This window comes from Schistocerca nitens, chromosome 10 (genome assembly GCF_023898315.1).
Source record: "Schistocerca nitens isolate TAMUIC-IGC-003100 chromosome 10, iqSchNite1.1, whole genome shotgun sequence".
Taxonomy (NCBI): Eukaryota; Metazoa; Arthropoda; class Insecta; order Orthoptera; family Acrididae; genus Schistocerca; species Schistocerca nitens.
In genome coordinates, this window is record NC_064623.1 from 51,918,401 (window position 1) to 51,937,698 (window position 19,298).

Below are 19,298 nucleotides of genomic sequence, written 5' to 3' on the forward strand. Positions count from 1 at the left end.
GTTCCTAGGGATGACAAGCCTTGAAGAATTTGTCCCCTCTTGGATTGTTTTGTCTACAGAATATGTGAAAAGACATAAGCGTTTAATGTAACACTGAGGGTGCATTACATTATGTATCAAAGTCCTTGTTTGTATCAGCCAGCAGTTGAAACGTGTGGCATAAAACTCATCAAATTGTGGAGTATCGGTAATTGTAAGACAACTTGTGAGGAACATATTGCCAGCTGTGGCAGAATGAACTGTGTGTGGGGTCTCCTTTACTCCTAAATTATTTATGTCCTACCAGAACTGTCCTTACCATATTTGTATGAATGTGAGTAAAACAATAATTTGTTTGTAGTTTAGTGTGTGACATTTAAGTGTTTGACACTATTCATGAAGTATTTTCCCTCATTATTGCTTGCCCATTATGCTGCTGCCTCCCTTTCATGTTCACCAGTATCATGTACCCCATGGATCACTCCACTGCCACTCATACTATTAGTTGATAGTTTCACATTTGTCTTTTTAATTGTGAATAAACTTAAATGAAGTAAATGCTAGGCTTCAGTGAAGTAACCTTATTACTGATCAGGTTTGCTTAATTTTACTTTGTATTTTGTGTAGTTTACTTGTACCACATCGTGAATAGTATTAAAAAAACAAAACTGGCACTCATGTAACAGAAAAAAGATGTATGAAATCTCTTCTCAAACATAATCAAGTATTTCTGCTCTTGAATAATCTTTAGACATAAAGCTTTTTTTCCCTTCACAGTCACAATCAAATACAGGTTAATTAAATAGTTTTATTTTAAGTCCATGTGAAATAAACAGAATTGTATAATGTGTGTGTCGCTCACATAACAGAATCGAGGGAAATGCAGATATTGTATTTCCCAAATACAACAATTTTTTAGGAAATTGTCCTTTTTTAGTTGATATTCCTCCATATCACTAGGCTTTGACAACGAATAAATTCCCGTTCATTTTTAAGGAAGGTGGTACGTATTTTTTATATTAAGTGCTTCGTTAAAAACAGATTCTCAATTCATGAGTTTGTTCCCTTCTATATCTGTCTCAGAAATTTCAATCGGTTTTACAGAGAATAAAATGTTGCCAACATAACTTCAAACAGTTCTTTACCCACACAGACTTCCTTTTGTGCTGAATTTGGTAGAGGTATTCATGCACTGGCTGTGCCTTTACCAATAGAACTTTGTTTCTTGTAAGGAAATAAATTTGGCTTTGCTCTGATATATTCATTCCCCCTTTTTCCCTACATTCATTTATCGTGGTGTTTGTTTTATTTGTACTTTTTGTAGTTTCCCTCTTCTTAAATTTCTCATTTTTCTCATTCACTCAGCAGAAGAGTATGACATATCGTTAGCTGTTAGCTGAGGAAGAAAAACAATTGCTTAATTTTGTTTTCGTATCAAATTTTCCAATAGAACTCACAGAAATAGTACAGCTAGTGACTGTTATGTCCCTAAGGTTAATACAGCATCACTCACATTACATAACTGCAGTTTGCCATACCATTTAATAAAAATCATAAAAAGTTAATTATTTACACAGATCATAAAACATTACAGAAGCGTCCGATTCCACACATCTGCTTTGACCCATGACGTCACAAATATGGAGGAAATGACCATTCTCAATGTCTCCAATATGACACCTATGACGTCATTACATAAACGCAACAACATAAAAACAAGAAACACATCTCCCTCCAAAAATATAATCAAACTAACGGGATCAGCATGCGAAATTGGGAGTTTTTGGGTGGGAACAAACTAATTTAAACACACAAAATGACGACAAGAAACACAAAATTCCCACATTCCACTACACTCACAATATCCACAGGAATCTGTCACTTCCCTACACCTACATAGCTCATCAGAAATTGTCTATACCACAAAATAAAAACCAACAACACCCCAAAATCATAACCAGACTGCAGCTCTTGATATCACAAAACCATTCTGGAAACATCCCCCAGGCCGTGGCTAAGCCATGTCTCCGCAATATCCTTTCTTTCAGGAGTGCTAGTTCTGCATGGTTCGCAGGAGAGCTTCTGTAAAGTTTGGAAGGTGGGAGATGAGATACTGGCAGAAGTAAAGCTGTGAGGACCAGGCGTGAGTCGTGCTTGGGTAGCTCAGTTGGTAGAGCACTTGCCTGCAAAAGGCAAAGGTCCCGAGTTTGAGTCTCGGTCGGGCACACAGTTTTAATCTGCCAGGAAGTTTCATATCAGCGCACACTCTGCTGCAGAGTGAAAATCTCATTCTGGTTCCATGAAGTAGTTTAGAAATTTCCTTATCTCTTAAAGTTTAGAAAAGAATTTCCCTAGCCCATCTACCATCCATTTAGCTCACCACATATACGACCCACCTTAATTCTGCTTTCAATACAATAATAAGTATGCCTTCCAATCCAGTGTATTCTGTGAGTCACTTGCTTGTTTTCCTGTGTCTCCCTAGAAATTCCCAATAAGAATGTCTTCATTGCTTAATTAGCGACTGTCAGCTTTTGAATGGTTTTTGTACTAATATACCCTATATTTAAATTTAAAATTAATTTTTGATGAACTTACTAAGTTTAGTGCAACAACTTCAAGCTATTTTTGCTGTTCTCTCCATCCACTATCTGTAACATTGGTTTTTTGTGGAATTCTGAGATTATTCTGAGTTTTAATATAATAAATTTCCGTGAGAAAGAAAAACTTCTGCCCACAAATTGGCATGGATTTAGAAAGCATCATGCATTTGAATTTCCTTTCTTCCCACACAAAGCACAGATGAAGACCAATAGGCAGATTCCATATTCCTAGATTTTCAGAAATCGTGTTACCCTGCTGTGGCTGGTTAATGAAGGTTCAAACATACAAGAGTAGGTTCTCAGGTGTGTGAGTGGCTCGTAGACTTCTTAAGAAATATAGCTCAGTTTGTTGTACTGGACGGCGTTTGTTCATAAAAAAAAAAAAAAAAAAACGTGTTTTGTGGAGTACTCAAGGGGATTGTTATAGGACTGCTCTCATTATTTATATAAATGATATGACAGACAGGATGAGCAACAATCTATGACTGTTTGCTGATGACACTGTAATGTGTGGGAACATGTTGATGTCGAATAGCTCTGTGAGGATACAGGATGACTTAGATAGAATTTCTATTTGGTGTGATGAATGGCAGCTTGTTCTAAATGTATAAAAATGTAACAAAAAAGAAATCATTTATTGTTCTAATACAGTATGACTAGTTTCGTGCTTGGCACAGCAACATCATTAAGAGATATGAAGTGGAATGAACATGTAAGGTCGGTAGTAGGAAAGACGAATGGTCAACTTTGCTTTATTGTGAGAATTCTAGTAAAGTGTAGTTGATCAATAAAGGAGACTACATATAGAACATGAGTGTGACCCATTCGTTAGTACTGCTGGAGTGTTTGGGTTCATCATCAGACCGGATTAAAGGAAGATACCAGAGCAATTCAGAGGTATGCTGCTAGATTTGTTACCTTTGGGATCAGTCAGCATGAGAGTATTATGGAAATACTCTATGAACCCAAATGAGAATCCGTGGAGGGAAGACGAACTTTCTTTTTGTGAAACAACGGAGAAAATTTAGAGAGCTGCCATCTGCAGCTGATTGTAGAATGATTCTACTGCCACCAGCATACGTTTCATGCAAGGACCATGAAATCAAGACAAGAGAAATTAGGGCTCATACACAGACGTACAGTCAGTCGTTTTTGCTTCATTCCATGGGTGAGTGGAATAGTAAAGGGAATGACAAGCAATGGTACAAGATACCTTCCACTGTGCACCATACAGTGGTTTGTGGAGCATGTATGTAAATGTAGATCAAGTCATTGTCTACAGATGCCAAAGTACAAAAATTAGTGACGTAGCCATGGGACTGCATTGTTAATTCGTAATAAAATTTAGATATTTTGGCGATATCATAACATATGATTTCAATGAAAAACACATGTGGTGTAATAGAATAAACAAACTGATGAAACTACAATATATCAACAAAATACATGCAACAAAAAAGACCTATGACCAGCTGCAAAATTAAATCACTAAAAACACTTACACAGCCAGAAATAACATATTTGAGTGAGGCCATTTTCGAAAAACGAACACTGCTGAAATAGACACATTCTTCAAGATAGAAACAATGATAAGCAGAACATGCTTAAGCAAAAAATACCCAAAAATTGGACACTGGAAACTAGTTTCTAATGAAGCAGCGTACATAGATATGGAACTATTAATGAGTTAAATCAGGAAGAAATGCATCTCAGTTTTTGGGTGTTAAAAACAGAACCACAGTAAACAGAATTATCGGTAGAATGACAGAGAAATTATAAAACTATAAAGACAAAATTAGATAGACTGTGGTAACAAGGAAGATATGAGGAAGCTACAAATTGCAGTAGAAGATTTAAGAAACAAATCAGGAAAAAGTAAAGTAACTGAAAAATAAACGAACTAGATTACACATAAAAATCAACATATAAACAATGGGAAGGATGATTTCAGACAGTGAATGAAAATAGGTAACTGCAAAACACTGTGCATAAAACTGGCTTAGATATTCAAGAAAAGATCTTAGTTCCACATATAAAACTTGTAAGATACACTGTTGATACATTTTCGTTTTCACACACGACAAGCTTGGTTTTGAAAATCTTATTTGTTTAATGAAAAACATTTTCAGCCTTTTTTAGTGTCCTGTTTTTTTTTCTGTTAGTCCGGTCATTGTGCACAACTTCCTCAAGTACAAAACCTCATCAAAGGGTTCCAAGGCCCCATTGGTAATTTGTACTATCTTCATTTCAATGTGTTGATTACACCACTATTTTTTCCTACTGAGGACCACATAAAATAATTATGTCTTCTTTCTTCTCTCCTCTCTCTCTCTCTCTCTTTCTTTCTTCTGCCCATATAGGATTAGACTCTTCCTTTGTTTTATGCTGGAAGCCCATGAAACTTTTTACTTTTGCCCTGAACGTTTTCTTTCTTGTATTTCTTCCTCTGTTATTTCCGTTTTCTGTTTTAATGTCTTTGACCTATGTCATTGATGTTTTTTGGGTTTCTATCAAGGAAAATTAAAAGTTCTTTTTTCCATAGAACACAACTCTTGTCTTCCTCATTGTGTCTAATATTTGTTCAGTTCTTCCATACATTTCTTTATTAATTCTGAATAGCCATTTCCCTTTGTCATATTTTGGTCACAAGATTTCCCTGATTATTGTCCTTTTTTTCTTTTCTATTACACCTAATTGTCTGTCTGTAACAAAAGGCATTCTGCAGCATAAAGTCATTCTGGTCTAAAGACAGTGTCGTAGTGTCAGAATTTAGCAGTTATGCATATGCCGTCACTAGCTGAGTGGTCAGTGTCACAGACTGTCAGTCGTAAGGGCCCGAGTTCGATTCCCGGCTGGGTCAGAGATTTTCTCTGCTCAGGCACTGGTGTTGTGTTGTCCTAATCGTCATCATTTCATCCCCATAGATACGCAAGTCACCAAAGTGGCATCAAATCAAAAGACTTGCACCCGGCGAACGGTCTACCCGACGGGTGGCCCTAGTCACACGACATTTGCATTTTATTTTATTTATGCATAAAAATTTCTTGTTATACAGGTTTTCTGTTAATCGAGAAGCCACTTCCATTTTCCTTGCCCTTGGTAAGTTAGCTTCTTTCTCCAAAGCATTTGGTCGTATATTTAAATTTTGTAGCCATTTTTATTCTTCCATAATCAGTTTCTGTGTATTTCGGTTCCTCCTTTGAATCTATCATATACTCTGTTTATTTCTCCCAGAAGCTATACATAGTCTTGCTTTCGAAGCTCTCTTGCAGGAAATTCATCTGCATTATTGCATCTTGTATAGATTCAGCTAAAATAGCAAGGTCACCTTCAGAAGCCCATCAATTAGTTCCCTGATTATTCCTTTTTCTCCCAGCTATGATTCCTTAAAATTACTTTTTCTTATTTTCCCTGATTAACTTTTGCACTACACAATTGAGCAGTGGGCACAGTCCATCTCCTTGTCTTACATCAGTTTTGATCTTGAAAGCCTTGGCAGTTTCATCTAAAAATTTGATTTTGCTTTTTCTATTTGTTTATAAATACTTTGGTCTTATTGCAATTGATTTTCATGTTTGTTTTCAAACTTGCTCTGTTAAGATATTTCCTTTTCTTATTGTATGCCATGTCTGCTCAGATTGCTTTTCATTGCAAAAATTGTTTGTTAGGTGACGTCCGCCGAACAGTTGGCCGGCAGATTAGGTTGTGGTCCTCAGGCAAGACTGAAGGTAGTGTCTGTCCTGGGAAATGCCGGAGATGGCAAATCTCACACGTTAAACCACACCTTCTTCTGTGGCCGAGAAGCATTTCGGACGTCGGAAGGACAGGACTCCTGCACGATGGGGGTGTGGGCAGCTCTAGAGCCTTCCGGCACAGCCATCTGCCTCGATACAGAGGGGCTACTGGGAGGATCAGGCATGGATGAAAACAGGAGAACACGACTCCTCCTTAAGGTATGACGACATTTTATGCTTTCCCGTACTTTTTTTAATAAAACTTTTACAGTGTAGTAGTCTAATGCAACCATTTGATTGCTTGACACAATAAAAATCATTGTTTGACAGTACCAAAAATTAAGTTTGAGATTTTCAAATTATTTAATTGGAAAAGCAAACCAATGAATATCACCAAGAAACTGAACTTCTTCATATGATACTCAGAATTACTTGATATTTTAAATGCTTAACTTTGGATGTAAATTGATTGGATCCTAAGTTTGTGTATGTTAATTAATAACCTGAGAACTATTTGTACTTGATCTTCTTCTTCTGGTCTCCAGGAGCACCAGTTACTAATTATGCTTTGGTGTAAACATCATTTCACTCTCAATTCCAACACGAAACACAATGGTTCTTTCAACAAGGCTTCCTGTCCTGTCCTGTCCTGTCCTGTCCTGTCCTCTCTTTGTTAATATATACGTTTATCAATGTAGTAACTGACAATTCATAGATCCAAGCAAAATTAATCTTGGACAAATGACTTACTAGCCCTATACTAACTCACTGTGTTGCTTCAGTCATTATTGACATTTTTTAGTGCCTGGTTCCAAGCCATCTTTATATGGTACTGTATCTGTACTAGTTCATGAAATAACAAATGAGACTAATGCAACAGGCGTACAACTGGTTCAAAGCAAACAGCCTGTGTAATACAGAACAAATAAAAATTACGTAACAGATGCTATAAACAGTGATCAGTTGCATACACTATGTGGAATTCCACATTTAAAGTTCCTAGGCATGCAGATTAACTACACGAGTAAGTTAACCAGAAATACTCAGTTCTGTACTCGTACTTGGAAGTGGCTCTCATCATGTTGACATACTGACAGGATTGTTAGTATACTCTGCAAATATTGAATTCATTGTGTAATCTTCTGAAACAATCTTCTGAGGTCAAAAAAATATTTCTTCTACAGAAGCGTGGAATAAGAATTATTTAATGAAGACTCTCCTCCATTGTGATATTTATGGAATACAATGTGTGAATGAGTGAACTAGTCACTAGCCACATATAGTAATAAAGTGTGATCGCACAGGGTGAAGAGATTTCTTATTAGGAGGCTATTATATAAAATTGTTGCAGCAGTGGTGTGAACTTGTTAAAAATATGAGAATGCTGGGACTGCCAGTGAGGTAAGTAGTGACAGTAGTCCATCAGAGTAATGTGTTTTTGCCCAATGTTTTCTCCTTCTAAAACTAAATTCATACACAAATTAAATGTCCGTTTTGAAGTTTAACCAGACTAGGAGCACTGTCACGAAATTTAATCACATACATGTAGTGAGCAGTGTGTACTGTTGAGGCAAATCGTGGTTCTCCACAGGTGCTGGCTGTCTCGGACATTGTGATCTTCCGAACGCGGGCCGAGCGCCTGCACCGCGACATGCTAGTCTTCCTGGGCTCCGCATCGCGTGCCTACTCGCAGCACTTTTCCGCCGCCCTCCAGGCAGTCAGTGGGAAGCTGCGCGCTCTGGGGGGAGTGTCGATGCCCTCCCTGGGACCGTCTGTCATCATCTTCCATGAAACTCGACACACCAGGCCCCTGCAGCAGAGTGAGTTTCAGAGCTCTGTAAGACTCAATGTATCGTCACCTCAGTGCTGCTGAGACAAGAGATGTGCTTAGAAATATGCAACATTTAGTTGCTTGTACAAGCAAATACGAGTACTATGTTAAGTAGATTTTTCAGTAAAAACAAAAAGGTAAAGCTGGCGTCAACACATTTTAGTGTTCCATACCTTTATCGGTAAATATGGTACCCTTGTAGATACTCTTTGTTGTCTATCTGTCTGTTTCTCCATCTGTCTGTCTCTTTGACTGTTAAGATTCCTTCTTCTCAGAAATGGATACATGTTCCAAGCTGAAATTTGTCACATACTAAGGTATATGGTCCCTTGATAGTGTAAAAAATTTCATCTTCTATGTCACTGTAATCAAAAGATCACATAATTTTGATACTTCCAAACTTATTTGTTGTTGTTGTGGTCTTCAGCCCTGAGACTGGTTTGATGCAGCTCTCCATGCTACTCTATCCTGTGCAAGCTTCATCATCTCCCAGTACTTACTGCAACCTGCATCCTTCTGAATCTGCTTAGCTTGTTCATTTCTTGGTCTCCCTCTGCAATTTTTATCCTCCGTGCTGCCCTCCAATACTAAACTGGTGATCCCTTTATGCCTCAGAATATGTCCTACCAACCGATTCCTTCTTCTGGTCAAGTTGTGCCACAAATTTCTCTTCTCCCCAATTCTATTCAATACCTCCTCATTAGTTATGTCATCTACCCACCTAATCTTCAGCATTCTTCTGCAGCACCACATTTCGAAAGCTTCTATTCTCTTCTTGTCTAAACTACTTATCGTTCACGTTCCACTTCCATACATGGTTACATTCCATACAAATACTTTCAGAAATGACTTCCTGACACTTAAATCTATACTCGATGTTAACAAATTTCTCTTCTTCAGAAACGCTTTCCTTGCCATTGCCAGTCTACATTTTATATCCTCTCTACTTCGACCATCATCAGTTATTTTGCTCCCCAAATAGCAAAACTCATTTACTACTTAAAGTGTCTCGTTTCCTAATCTAATTCCCTCAGCATCACCCGACTTCATTCGACTACACTCCATTATCCTCGTTTTGCTTTTGTTGATGTTCATCTTCTATCCTGCTTTCAAGACACTGTCCATTCCATTCAGCTGCTCTTCCAGGTCCTTTGCTGTCTTTGACAGAATTACGATGTCATCTGCGAACCTCAAAGTTTTTATTTCTTCTCCATGGATTTTAATACCTACTCCAAACTTTTCCCTTTACTGCTTGCTCAATATACAGATTGAATAACATCTGGGAGAGGCTACAACCCTGTCTCACTCCCTTCCCAACCACTGCTTCCCTCTCATGCCCCTCGACTCTTATAACTGCCATCTGGTTTCTGTACAAATTGTAAATAGCCTTTCGCTCCCTATATTTTACCCCTACCACCTTTAGAATTTGAAATAGAGTATTCCAGTCAACATTGTCAAAAGCTTTCTCTAAGTCTACAAATGCTAGAAACGTTGTTCCAATGTTTCTACAGAATCCAAAGTGGTCTTCCCAGAGGTCAGCTTCTACCAGTTTTTCCATTCGTCTGTAAATAATTTGCGTTAGTATTTTGCAGCTGTGACTTATTAAACTGATAGTTCGGTAATTTTCACATCTGTCAACACCTGCTTTCTTTGGGATTGGAATTATTATACTCTTCTTGAAGTCTGAGGGTATTTCGCCTGTCTCGTACATCTTGCACACCAGATGGTAGAGTTTTGTCAGGACTGTCTCTCCAAAGACCGTCAGTAGTTCTAATGGAATGTTGTCTACTCCCGGGGCGTTGTTTCAACTCATTTATCAAAGCATATATGATACTTTCCGTTGACATAGGGTCATGAAATTTGGCAAGAAGCAAAATTTTACAGCACAAGTAAAGGAAAAAATACTAAAATTGTTAATTTGTAATTGTATCAGATGCAAAAAATATTTTTTGTGATATGTTAAAAATTTTAACTTAAAATTGAAATATTCTCAAAAGTCTTGGAATTCTTAGGATTGGTGTCTTGCAGGTGTCAATATTGACAACAGTCAAAAACCGTCTAGATTCTCGATTCCCTGGATCTGTATACATAATTGAGCTTGTATGGAACCGTCAGTGTGAGGCCTACTTGCACGTGGCCAATTTTTTTTGAGGTATACGGTTGTCAGTACCTGTAGGAAACCAGCAAGTCCTGCTGACACAGTGCCCATGATTAAATCTGCGATCGGCCTGTTGCTGCCCGCAACACTCGACACTGACAACTACTCTTTGACTGTACAGTTTGCAGCCTGGGAACAGTGACTTACATAATAAAATAGTTGATAATTGCTCAGTGTAAAGTCTGAGCTCTGTTGCAGTTGGTCTGCTTGGTCCCACCCATAGGATCTGAGCAGCTCGTGAATTCGAGCAACGGAATTCAGGGAAGTGCAATAGCAGCGCTGTTGTTCTCTATATACATAAATGATTTGGTGGACATGGTGGGCAGCTGTCTGCAGTTGTTTGCTGATGATGTCGTAGTGTAAGGTAAGGTATCGAAGTTGAGCAACTGTGGGAAGATACAAGATCTTTTAGACAAACTTTCCAGTTGGAGTGATGAATGGCAGCTAGCCCTAAATGTGGAAAAAATGTAGTTAATGTAGATGAGTAGGAAGATCAAACCTGTATTGTTCGGATACAGTATTACAAGTGTGCTGCTTGACACTGTCAAGTCATTTAAATATCTGGCCGTAATGTTACAAAGCGATGTGAGGTGTAATGAGCATGCTAAAACTGTGGTAGGGAAGGCAAATGGTTGACTTCGGTTTATTGGGAGAATTTTAGGAAAGAGTGGTTCACTTGTAAAGGAGACAGCATGTAGTATGCTGGTGCAACCTATTCTTAAGTACTGCTCGAGTGTTTGGTATCCGTCAGATTGAAGGAAGACATCGAAGCAATTCAGAGGCGGGCTGCTAGATTTGTTACTGGTAGGTTCAAACACAACATAAGTGTTACGGAGATGCTTCAGGAACTCAGTGGGGATCCCTGGTGGGTTTTCGAGAAACACTATTGAGAAACTTCAGAGAACTGGCACTTGAAGCTGACTACTGAATGATTCTACTGGTGCCAACCTACATTGTGTGTAAGAACCAAGAAGATAAGATACGAGTGATTCTACTGCTGCTGACCTACATTGTGTATAAGAACCAAGAAGATAAGATACGAGAAATAAGGCTCCTATGGAGGCATACAGACAATTGTTTCTTCCTCGCTCTATTTGCGAGTGGAACAGGAGGGGAAATGATGAGTAGTGGTGCAGGGTACCCTCCATCACGCACCAAACGGTGGTTTGTGGAGTATCTCTGTAGATGTAGATGTGGACTCCATTGGTTGCTCTGTTGTTTTCCCTGATTGTGTCTTCAAAATCTGACTGCTTCAAGGCTTTACTGTTTTTGATGCAGAGTTATATGTAATCCTGTGGGACTGGAGGAAATGATATGTGTTCAGAGTGCCGAATTCCTCATCTGTTCTGGCTCCCTAAGTGCTCTGAGTATTAAGGGGAACGAAAGGGTGGATGTAGCAGCCAAGGAGGCGTGCCACTGTTCTCAGATACTTCAACGTGCCACAATACCACATGCTATTGCCTCAATGCTGAGCTGCGTGTTAATGGGAAGAAGAGTGGCTGGAAGTGACAGACAATAAGCTGCATCTTATAAAATCCATGATGCGGCCGCGACGTACCTTCTTCCACCCACACAGTAAGGATGAGGTCCTCTTCACTCCTCTTCACATAGGCCAGAGTCCTATGACCCACGACTTCTTGTCCCAGTGAGAGGATCCTCGTCCATATAGCTCAGAAATCTGACAGTGGTTAAAGTTTGCAGCAGATGTGTTCTGCGATGTGAAAAACTGCACATCAGTCCATGTGTCATGGTTGATGGGAGTTTCCTGTGTCTTAAACATTTTAACCTTAGAGTGTAAACAGCAGAAAGTGCTGCAAAGATTGCAAATGGTGCCTGTGCACAAGGTATGACAGTAGCTGTCTTATGTGAGCATTTCTAAAGCGATGCGAAATTTACACATCTGCAGCCAGTCTGTCCGTACTTATAAGCTACCATTTATATCTTACGCTATCTTACTTTTGTGTTCTGTGTGATTGCAGTTGCACGACACACAAGAATGCAGCACACTACAGCATTAACTGCTAACCATCCTGTCACGCACATGGACTGAACTGAGGGAAACCATGAAAAGCCAAATCAGGATGGATGAACACAATACAAATATTGTTACAGAAAAACATATTGTACATTTTAGTAACAAAGGCAGTTGGTCTCACATTCATCCCATCAGTCATTTGACACCCACTGTTGGATAAAGGTCTTCTGGAGAATTTTCACGCATTACAGCTTTTTGCTATGTGCGTTTGTGTTGCCTATGCTTTTTTTTATATATTATCTGCCTATCTTCGATTAGCTCATCATCTCAGTCTTTTCTTATCTCTTGGAATCTTGCAGAGGATTTAAAAGTTATGGAAAGTTCAATTTCCATAACACAGTCATTTTAAGTGAATCGTTGCAGGCTGATGACATGCGCTCCATGATAATTGGTAATTAATGGATCTGAGGATGACCTAAAAAGTGTCAAAAACTGTTATACACTAAAGTAGAAAGTGACCTAGACTGTGCTTATCTTTCTATACATTGCAAGAGGGTCATGGTGCCCTGTGGACATTCTCTCTTCAGTTTGAATTTAGAATGTGACTTGTGCGTAAGACACCTTTCTTTCCTCTTGATTTTTTTTACCCTCACCCTCAGGACAAAAAGATAAATAGGAAATACTGCCTGTTCCTCTGTTATCAAACAGTGGCTACACTGAATGGTGTAGTAATGATGTTACAATAGGTTCAAAGTTAAGTTAGCTGCTGTGAAGATGATTAGTTCCAGCTCAGGCCTATCGGCAGCAGATAAACAGCACACTGAATTTTGTGGTCGCACGGGATTTACAGCGCTCTGTGTCTGCACAAACTGAACGTAAATTATGGACTGACATTAAGAACTGTTCCTAACAGAAAATTGGAATTGGGCAGTGAGCTATGATTGGTCAGCTCAGTCAATACAAGTGTTGCTGATAAAATGTGAGGGTCTCACTGTTGAGAAATGCTAGGTTTTATTTCTTTGTAGAGTCCACATTGAAGTGAAATTTTGTTCTGGGATTATGTCCTTCATAAAACTGGTTAAAAGCCAATTCACACAGAATGTGAACAGAACTTCAGTCAACAGTACATCAAATTATGGAGTGTTCACACTAGAAAGAACGTCAACACATCAGTTCATTTAGACCAGCACCAAACCAGTCAGAAGGTAGTATCAGCATTAAGGAACTAGCAGTGATAAAGTTTATCTTTGGCCAAAGCAAATTCCATAACAGACGTTCTTGATCAGTTTAGTATAGTACACTACTGTGAAGTGAAACATCATTTCAAAACATGGACATATACACACAAATACAAACAGTGTTTATAAGGGAATAAATAGAGCCTGCTAACCTTATCAATTGTTTTTTTCCCCCAATCCAGCAATGAATGTTAAAAAAATTGTATTTTCCTCCACTAGAGCTGGCTTTTCACTCAAAAAATGGTTATTTAATGGAAATTGCTTCATCTATTGATGATGTTCTTATTTATATATGTTGCAGGTGTCAGCTCTGTTGAGGTATTGTAAAACGTAAATCATTTTTCGCCTCCCTTGAGGAAGAACCTTCAGTGTAAAAGATATGCTAATTGCCATGGAACATTTTCAGTGTGTCTCGAGAAAAAGCAAAATAATTAAAATAAAGGCTCAGAATCACAAAACCGACTGTTAAAACAAGAGTGAGCTAACAAAAATAGGTGGTTAACTTCCAACATCAGCAGGCGATGACATTGTTTTCTCCCCACCAAAGTCAACATCAATACTTTCTTCTTGAGGGACATTGACATTGACATCCCATTTCAGCCTGTTCTGTTGTATGAATGCTTTGTTTTGAAAAGCATTGTGGAATAATGTGACATTCCATTCTGTCTTGTTCTGTTTCATCAAGTTGAAGCAATCTTAAAAGTTTCCACTCGGTGACAAAATGTGTTCCAGTAGTAGTGCTGTGCAATATATTTAAAGAGTGTGTGATCTTGAATAACTTTGGGTTGTTGAATTCTGTACATGGATGTTATGGCCTACTGCACAGCATTCTTTCCCTATGTTTCTTCGCTCTACTTTCATTGTTCACTAGTTGTGAACAAAGCTCTGTGTTGTGCCCACAGCATTAGATGAAACCCCTGAGGACGTGCTGCGGGCCAGGTTTGCACAGTGCGGCCTCGAGATGGACGCCTTCAGCTCGCTGCACTATGTGGGCATCCAGACGGTGAACCAAGCTACTGACTTTGGGACCCTGAGGTTTGCCGTGCGGTCAGAATTGGACAACTCTTCTGTCAGGTCCCCACGGCCTCCTGCACTGGTCTTCCACACTCTGAAGGTAACATTTCTGTGCATGTAGTGTGCAATGATGAGCCTAAAAGACAAATGCCAAAATAGGTCAACAAGATGAAGCTTTCGTTGCATACATATTATTATTATTATTATTATTATTATTATTTCTTTTCTTTCTCAGACGTTATGTCTGGTTAAAAATGGAAAGTGACGTGGATCTTCATCAAGCGTGACTTCCTTTTAACTGTACGGTATATGTTACATTGCATTTAGGAATTTTCGGGTAATGGAACAAGTATCAATAATTACAGATTTCTGTAGTTGTATATACAGGGTGGTCCCGAATTCATGGTACAAACTTTAATGGTAGGTGCAGGACATTGTAACAAGGATATATTGTATAGGAATGTATAGTCCCAGGTGACGCGGTGAGGCGTAAACAGGGGAAATAACGGCCGAAAGGAAAACGAAAGATTTTATTGAAATCGTTGTTGACAAGTGTCATGTTTACAGTAAGTGTTCAAAATTGCGTCCACCATGAGCGATACATGCTTGACAGCGTCGGTGCAGCGATTGGCGTACACGTTCAAAGATGCCTGGTATTTCACGCACACCTGCAGCAGCTACAGATATGCGAGCAACGAGATCCTCATCTGAGTCAACTGGAGTCTCATAAACAAGGCTCTTAAGATGTCCCCATAAAAAGTAATCGAGGCAAGAGAAATCAGGAGATCGGGGTGGCCAAGGGACTGGTCCACCACGCCCAATCCATCTAGCACCAAACGTGGCATTCAGGTAATTCCGTACAGCAGTGCTGAAGTGTGCTGGCGCTCCATCGTGCTGAAACCACATGCGGTTACGAATGGCGAGCGGAACATCTTGCAGCAGTTCTGGTAACACTTCTTGCAGAAAAATAAGATAGCTTTCGCCACAGAGTCGCGTGGGTAGTAAGTATGGCCCAATCAAAAAGTCGTTCACAATACCAGCCCACACATTAATACCGAAATGTTGTTGATACGCATGTGGACGCGTTGCATGTGGATTATCTGTTGCCCACACATGGGAATTGTGCGCATTAAAGACACCCTCGCGTGAAAATGTCGCTTCATCTGTAAGTAGCACATGACCTACGAAATCCGGCTGCAACGCACATTGCTGCAACAACCACTGGCAGAAGTTCACGCGAAGAGGATAATCTGCCGGATTCAATGCTTGTACTTTTTGAAAATGGAAGGGGTGTAAGCGATTTTCATTTAACACTCTGCATACAGTCTGATGTCTCACATGTACGTCACGCGCAACAGTTCTTGTGCTTGACTCGGGTCTATCAGCCACTATGTTCAAGATGCGTTCTTCCAGTCTTGGAGTGCGTACAGCTCTTAATCGACCAGCGTCATGTCTGTTGACGTCGAACGTACCTGTTTCACAAAGTTGACGATGTAACCGTTGAAAAATTCTATGATCCGGCATTCGTCGATTAGGATACTCCGCGCGATACATTCGTAACGCAGCTCTGGCGTTACCATTTGCACGGCCGTACATGTAATGCATGTCTGCTTTTTCTGCATACGTCAAGTCACCCATCGTCTACGGCAGCACAATTGTGAATGGCGCTTGTCCCTACTGCGATACATCATGTTCATCTACTGCCCTCTACCGGCAGTGACACCAACCGATCACTCCATTTCTCTTTCCCCTGTTTACGCCTCACCGCGTCACCTGCGACTATACATTCCTATACAATAAATCCTTGTTACAATGTCCTGTACCTACCATTAAAGTTTGTACCATGAATTCGGGACCACCCTGTATAAGTTTGGATGTAGCTGTATTGCGTTGATGTACTGGTGGATATATTGTGGTATGACTCCTGTAGTTGATAGTATAGTCGGTATAATGTCAACTTTATCATGATGCCACATGTCCGTGACTTCCTCAGCCAGTTGGATATATTTTTCAATTTTTTCTCCTGTTTTCTTCTGTATATTTGTTGTATTGGGTATGGATATTTCGATTAGTTGTGTTAATTTCTTCTTTTTATTGGTGAGTATGATGTCAGGTTTGTTATGTGGTGTTTTATCTGTTATAGTGGTTCTGTTCCAGTATAATTTGTATTCATCATTCTCCAGTACATTTTGTGGTGCATACTTGTATGTGGGAACATGTTGTTCTATTAGTTTATGTTGTATGGCAAGTTGTTGATGTATTATTTTTGCTACATTGTCATGTCTTCTGGGGTATTCTGTATTTGCTAGTATTGTGCATCCGCTTGTGATGTGATCTACTGTTTCTATTTGTTGTTTGCAACGTCTGCATTTATTTGTTGTGGTATTGGGATCTTTAATAATATGCTTGCTGTAATATCTGGTGTTTATTGTTTGATCCTGTATTGCAATCATAAATCCCTCCGTCCCACTGTATATATTGCCTTTTCTTAGCCATGTTATGCGATCTAAAGGGTTGTAGAGATAGTTATGAAATTGTAGTGGTGTAGCCGATGTATTTATATGAGTGATCGCTTTGTGTATTTTGCTAGTTTCGCCTCGTTCTATAAAGAATTTTCTTAAATTGTCTACCTGTCCATAATGTAGGTTTTTTATGTCGATAAATCCCCTTTCTCCTTCCTTTCTACTTAACGTGAATCTTTCTGTTGCTGGATGTGTGTGATGTATTCTATATTTGTGGCTTTGTGATCATGTAAGTGTATTGAGTGTTTCTAGGTCTGTGTTAGTCCATTTCACTACTCCAAATGAGTAGGTCAATATTGGTATAGCATAAGTATTTATAGCTTTTGTCTTGTTTCTTGCTGTCAGTTCTGTTTTCAGTATTTTTGTTAGTCTTTGTCTAGATTTTTCTTTTAGTTCTTCTTTAATATTTGTATTATCTATTCCTATTTTTTGTCTGTATCCTAGATATTTTTGGCATCTGTTTTTTCCATCACTTCTATGCAGTCACTGTGGTTATCCAATATGTAATCATCTTGTTTAGTGTGTTTTCCCTTGACTATGCTATTTTTCTTACATTTGTCTGTTCCAAAAGCCATATTTATATCATTGCTGAATACTTCTGTTATCTTTGGTAATTGGTTAAGTTGTTGATTTGTTGCTGCCAGTAGTTTTAGGTCATCCATGTATAGCTAATGTGTGATTTTGTGTTGGTATGTTCCAGTAATATTGTATCCATAATTTGTATTATTTAGGATGTTGGATAGTCTGTTCAGAGCAAGGCAGAACCAGAAAGGACTTAATGAGTCTCCTTGGTATATTCCACATTTAATCTGTATTGGCTGTGATGTGATATTATTTGAATCTGTTTGGATATTAAGTGTGGTTTTCCAATTTTTCATTGCTATGTTTAGGAAGTGTATCAATTTAGGATCTACTTTGTATATTTCCAATATTTGTAGTAACCATGAGTGGGGTACACTATCAAAAGCTTTTTGGTAATCAATGTATGCATAGTGTAGCGACCTTTGTTTAGTTTTAGCTTGATATGTCACCTCTGCATCTATTATCAGTTGCTCTTTACATCCTCGTGCTCCTTTGCAACAGCCTTTTTGTTCTTCATTTATAATTTTGTTCTGTGCTGTATGTGTCATTAATTTCTGTGTAATGACCGAAGTTAATATTTTGTATATTGTTGGTAGGCATGTTATGGGGCGATATTTAGATGGGTTTGCTGTGTCTGCTTGATCTTTAGGTTTATTCCATGTGTAAGTGTATCAGGCAATGTGTATGGGTCTGCAATGTAACTGTTAAATAATTTAATGATATGAATATAATAGAGGGAAACATTCCACGTGGGAAAAATATATCTAAAAACAAAGATGATGTGACTTACCAAACGAAAGTGCTGGCAGGTCGATAGACACACAAACAAACACGTGTATATTTGTGTGTCTATCGACCTGGCAGCGCTTTCGTTTGGTAAGTCACATCATCTTTGTTTTTAGATGTGTTAAATAATTTAGTTAGATGTGAATGTGTTGAGGTGAACTTCTTTAGCCAGATATTTGCTGTTTTATCTTTTCCAGAGGCTTTCCAATTGTGAGTAGAATTAATTGCTTGGGTGACTTCATGTTGCAAAATGATCTCTTCAGGCATTTGTGGTATCATCTTGTATGTGTCTGTTTCTGCTTGTATCCACCGTGCATGCCTGTTATGTTGTACCGGGTTTGACCATATGTTGCTCCAAAAGTGTTCCATGTCTGTTATGTTTGGTGGATTGTCTATTTTAATGTGTGTGTGTTATCTATTGTCTGGTAAAATTTCTTTTGGTTTGTGTTGAATGTTTGGTTTTGTTTCCTCTATTTTCACTTTTTTTGTATCTTCCAAGTCGTTTGGCCAGTGCTTGTAATTTCTGCTTCTTTTCATCTAACTGCTCTACCGCTTCTTGTTGTGAGATTTTACCTAACCTTTTTCGTTTTTTGTCTGATATTTCATTTCTTATAAATTGTGTTAGCTGTCCGATGTCTTTTCTCAGTTTTTCTATTCTGATCTGTAGCCTGTATTGCCATGCTGGTTTTGTGGGTTTCTTCTGTGTGTTGGTTGGTTCTGATCTCTGCCTAGTGTGTATATTTAGTGTAGTGAGTGCTCCTATATAAATCACTAGTTGTAACTCTTCCATAGTTGCATTTTCATTTATTTTGTTGTGTATGATTGTGTTGATAGTTGTTATTGTTGTTTCGACTTGTGGGTTATTTGGTGGTCTAT

At 38.7% G+C, this 19,298-nt stretch overlaps 1 protein-coding gene across 1 annotated transcript in view; it reads left to right on the forward strand.

The window, feature by feature from the left end:
* The window catches only part of LOC126210346 (zinc finger FYVE domain-containing protein 1-like), a 104,412-nt gene that overhangs the window by 1,197 nt on the left and 83,917 nt on the right, over positions 1-19,298 (forward strand). Inside the window, exons 2-4 of the mRNA XM_049939561.1 lie at positions 6,251-6,535; positions 7,908-8,136; positions 14,421-14,632. Coding sequence (XP_049795518.1) covers positions 6,251-6,535; positions 7,908-8,136; positions 14,421-14,632 — 726 coding nt within the window. The remainder of the gene's footprint in view (positions 1-6,250; positions 6,536-7,907; positions 8,137-14,420; positions 14,633-19,298) is intronic.